Source organism: Eptesicus fuscus, chromosome 9, assembly GCF_027574615.1.
Source record: "Eptesicus fuscus isolate TK198812 chromosome 9, DD_ASM_mEF_20220401, whole genome shotgun sequence".
NCBI classification, from domain to species: Eukaryota; Metazoa; Chordata; class Mammalia; order Chiroptera; family Vespertilionidae; genus Eptesicus; species Eptesicus fuscus.
The window spans coordinates 28126852-28130130 of NC_072481.1; the positions used below are offsets into that span (position 1 = coordinate 28126852).

At 59.5% G+C, this 3279-nt stretch overlaps 1 protein-coding gene across 1 annotated transcript; it reads right to left on the bottom strand.

The window, feature by feature from the left end:
• Positions 1 to 1060: 1060 nt before the first annotated feature.
• On the bottom strand, positions 1061 to 2715 carry ARTN (artemin). Its single transcript, XM_054721158.1, has 3 exons — positions 2633 to 2715; positions 2163 to 2301; positions 1061 to 2084 (listed from the first exon to the last, which is right to left on the bottom strand). The coding sequence occupies exons 1-3, from the start codon at positions 2690 to 2692 to the stop codon at positions 1603 to 1605; spliced, it is 681 nt and encodes a 226-aa protein (XP_054577133.1). The 5' UTR covers positions 2693 to 2715; the 3' UTR covers positions 1061 to 1602.
• Positions 2716 to 3279: the final 564 nt, after the last annotated feature.

Below are 3279 nucleotides of genomic sequence, written 5' to 3' on the forward strand. Positions count from 1 at the left end.
CCTCAGTCCCAGACCAGCATAGCCCACTGCCTCCTGACAGCCCCTCTGGATGTCCCATGGTTCCTCAGACTCAGCATCCTTTCCAAATACATGCCCCCATCTTATTCCCAAAGGAGAAAATCATACAGGACAAATGAACAGGACCCAGGAAACAAGGTTTCATGGGACATGCAGAGAAGCTCAGAGGGATTGCACTGACCTTTTGGAGGCAACTCAGGGACAGCGTGGAAGGCCAGGGTGAGCATTAACCTCTTCCTCCTTCCAGATGAAGGTGTGTGACCCTTAGCTTCTTGTCCTTTCTCAAACTATTTGCCAGACTGCACTGAAATAATTATTTATGTAAGTATTTAATGTCAGTCTCTCCTAGTTTAAGCTTAGGGCACAGATCATGTCCCCTTCTCTTCCGTGTCCCTGATGTCTACCCCGTGTCTGACATATAAGAGATACGTAATAAATATCTGTAGAATGAATAAATGAATGTTCTTGTTCATCACCCAAGATGCAGGTCCCTCTGGGGGCCCTCACTCTTTTCCTGCATTCCGAGCCCTTTGATGCTCTATGCTTCATGCCCCCAACGTAGCCTCCCACTGGCCTTTTCAGATGCTCTCTTGTCCTGGATTGCTTCATGCAATGTGGGTGGTGAGCTCCCCAGACTGGACCATCTGCCATCAGAGGCAGTGAATACACCTGTCAGAGTGCCCTGAGGGTAGGGCACTGATCAGTGACTGGGGAGTGGTTAATATGTGGTTTTCTGTGTCATTACCCTTTAAGCAAGGCCCCCAGGATGCCTATGGTCACAAGGGTAGGGCTTTCTCTACCAGTAACCCCAAACCCCAAGTGCTGGAGATTGCGCAAGGGGCTGTAAGCTAACCTGGCAGGACTGGTGAACGAACCTTTGCCACCCACTCTCTGTCCCATGGCCCCGCGTCCCAGAGCTGCCCGTCGGAGGAAGCAGCTGGAGATCGCGGCTAGGCCTGTGATGGCTGAGTCAGCCTGCAGTTGTGAGTGGGAAGGTCAGTGGCATGATCTCCGGCCAGTGGCTGCTACCCATCCAGCCCCCACTGCCCAGGAAAGGATCTGACAAACCACAGAAGTAAATAAATAACTTAGAAATAATAAATAGGGGTCCAGGTCTCTGGAGTGAGTACCAGGCCACTCCACCACAGGCACTTCAGCAATGCGACGGCAGTGTGCCTCCTCCCATTCTGTGCCCCCAGGGCCTGGGCGGAGGCTGAGACCTCAAACTCTGCTGGGTTCTCCAGAGGAGGAGTCCTGGCTCTGTGGCCTGCTCAGTGCCAGAGTCCGTGAGGAGTGGTCCTAAGGTCTCCGTAGCCGAGGCCTCTGGTGTCTGCAGGGCTGGGACTAGGAAGGGGAGGACTGCCATCCCTCATCCTCCAGGGCTGATGCCCATCACAAGCCCAGCTGAGGCCGGTGGTGTTCCTCTCTGGTTGAGGCCGGTGGTGTCCCTCTCTGGTTGAGGCCGGTGGTGTCCATCTCTGGTTGAGGCCGGTGGTGTCCATCTCTGGTTGAGGCCCGTGGTCCCTTCCAGCCAGGGAGATTCCCCATGTAAGGGTGCCATCCGCAAATCCTTGGGGAGAGCTCTCAGCCCAGGCAGTCGCAGGCAGTGGCTGAGAGCTGGTCCACGGTCCTCCAGGTGCTGTTGACATCCATGAAGGAGACAGCCTCGTAGCTCGTGGGTCGGCAGCAGGGCTGCCTGACCAGCTGGGAGCCCGGAGGTGGCTGCAGGGCCCGAGCTTTCAGCAGGCTGACGAGGCTGAGGTCGTGCGGGGAGCGCGCGCGGCGGCAGGAACCGCTACAGAAGCCAAAACGCACCAGCTCGTCGGAGCTGTGGCCCAGGCCGAGCGCGCGCACCGGCACCAGCTGCGAGCGCAGGCGGCAGCCCCGCCCCCCCACGGCCCGCGCGCGGCTCCCCCGGCTCGCGAGGCCACCTCGGCCCCAGGCCCGCGCGGCACGCCCCGCGCGGGAGGGAGCGGGCGAGGGCGCGGGCGGCGGGGGCGCGGGCCGGGACGGCTGCGGGGGCGGCCGCCGGGCTCTTCCGCTGCAGAAACGGGAAGCGCGGCCACCTAGAAGGAGACGGAGTCACGCGTGCGCGGGGTTCCGGGCCGCCCCGCAGCCACCCCGCCCCCTACCCTCTCACTTACCGGTCAGGGGGCCGGCGGGGGGCGCCGGGGCTGGCGCGGGGCCGTCAAGCGTGGCGGGGCTGCGGGGCGCAAGGCCCAGGGAGGCCTCAGCAACACTGCTCAGCAGCACCAGAGTGGCCAGCGATGGCCACAGGGCAAGCTGCGCAGAGAGACAAGGTGGAGCCTCAGGGAGGAAGAGGGCACCCAGGTGGTCTCAGGGTGGAGGGAGCCCAGGAGGTGGGGCAGCAGAGATCAGAGAGGGGCTTCTAGTTGGGTGGGGAGAGACGGGAAGGGCTGAGGTTGGAGTCTGCCGCCTCAGGGAGCCAAGAGGAGACATCACCCGAGGGCATCAACCTTCCTCCAAACTCCTGGCCCCTCCCTGGCCGCTTTCCTTTTCACTTCCCACTCCTGCCCAGGGCAAACCCTGCTCTCCCTCCCAAGCGAGCCACCTTCCTCAATACCAGGTGGGAGTCACTGGGAGAACCACTCACCTGCCGCCTAGGCCGGGGCCAGCGGGGCAGCACAGAAGGGCCTCCGCGTCCAGGCTCCATCTCTGTCAATACCAGGATCTCCCATCAGCCTAGTGGACTTGTTCCCCCACCCTCTTCTTGAGGCAGCTTGGAACATTGAGAGATGAGTTATCTTTGAGAAGGTCATCCCTCCATTTCAGTTTCTCCAGGTGAGGAACAAGGGGTTGGATAGGCGGACTCAACCCCGGAGAAGTAGCTGCACCAGGAACTTAACTATGTGTTGGTCCTTTGCACGCTCTCTCTTCTCTCTCTGTCCTTACAGCTCCATGAGGTAAATGGTATCATCCCCATTTTCCAAATGAGCTCAGAGAAGTTCAACAAGTTTAAGGGGGTATTTGGAAATGTCCTACCCCCTCCCCAGTCTTCCTGCTGCAGGGCTGGAGCTGCGAGAAGGGAGTAGCTGGACCCCCTTGATCCCACAGACAGCTTTCTCTCCATGCCACACAAGAAGAAGCTGTGGCCTAAAGAAGAATTAGGGTGCTTGCTGGTTGGTCCAAGTTTTCTTATCATCGTGAGGTTCAGGCCTCAGCCTGTGCTGCCCACCCCATGCTGCTGAACCTTGTTCCTCTGTGGTCTTTGGACCCAGAGCCACATGAGTTCTCTCTTTT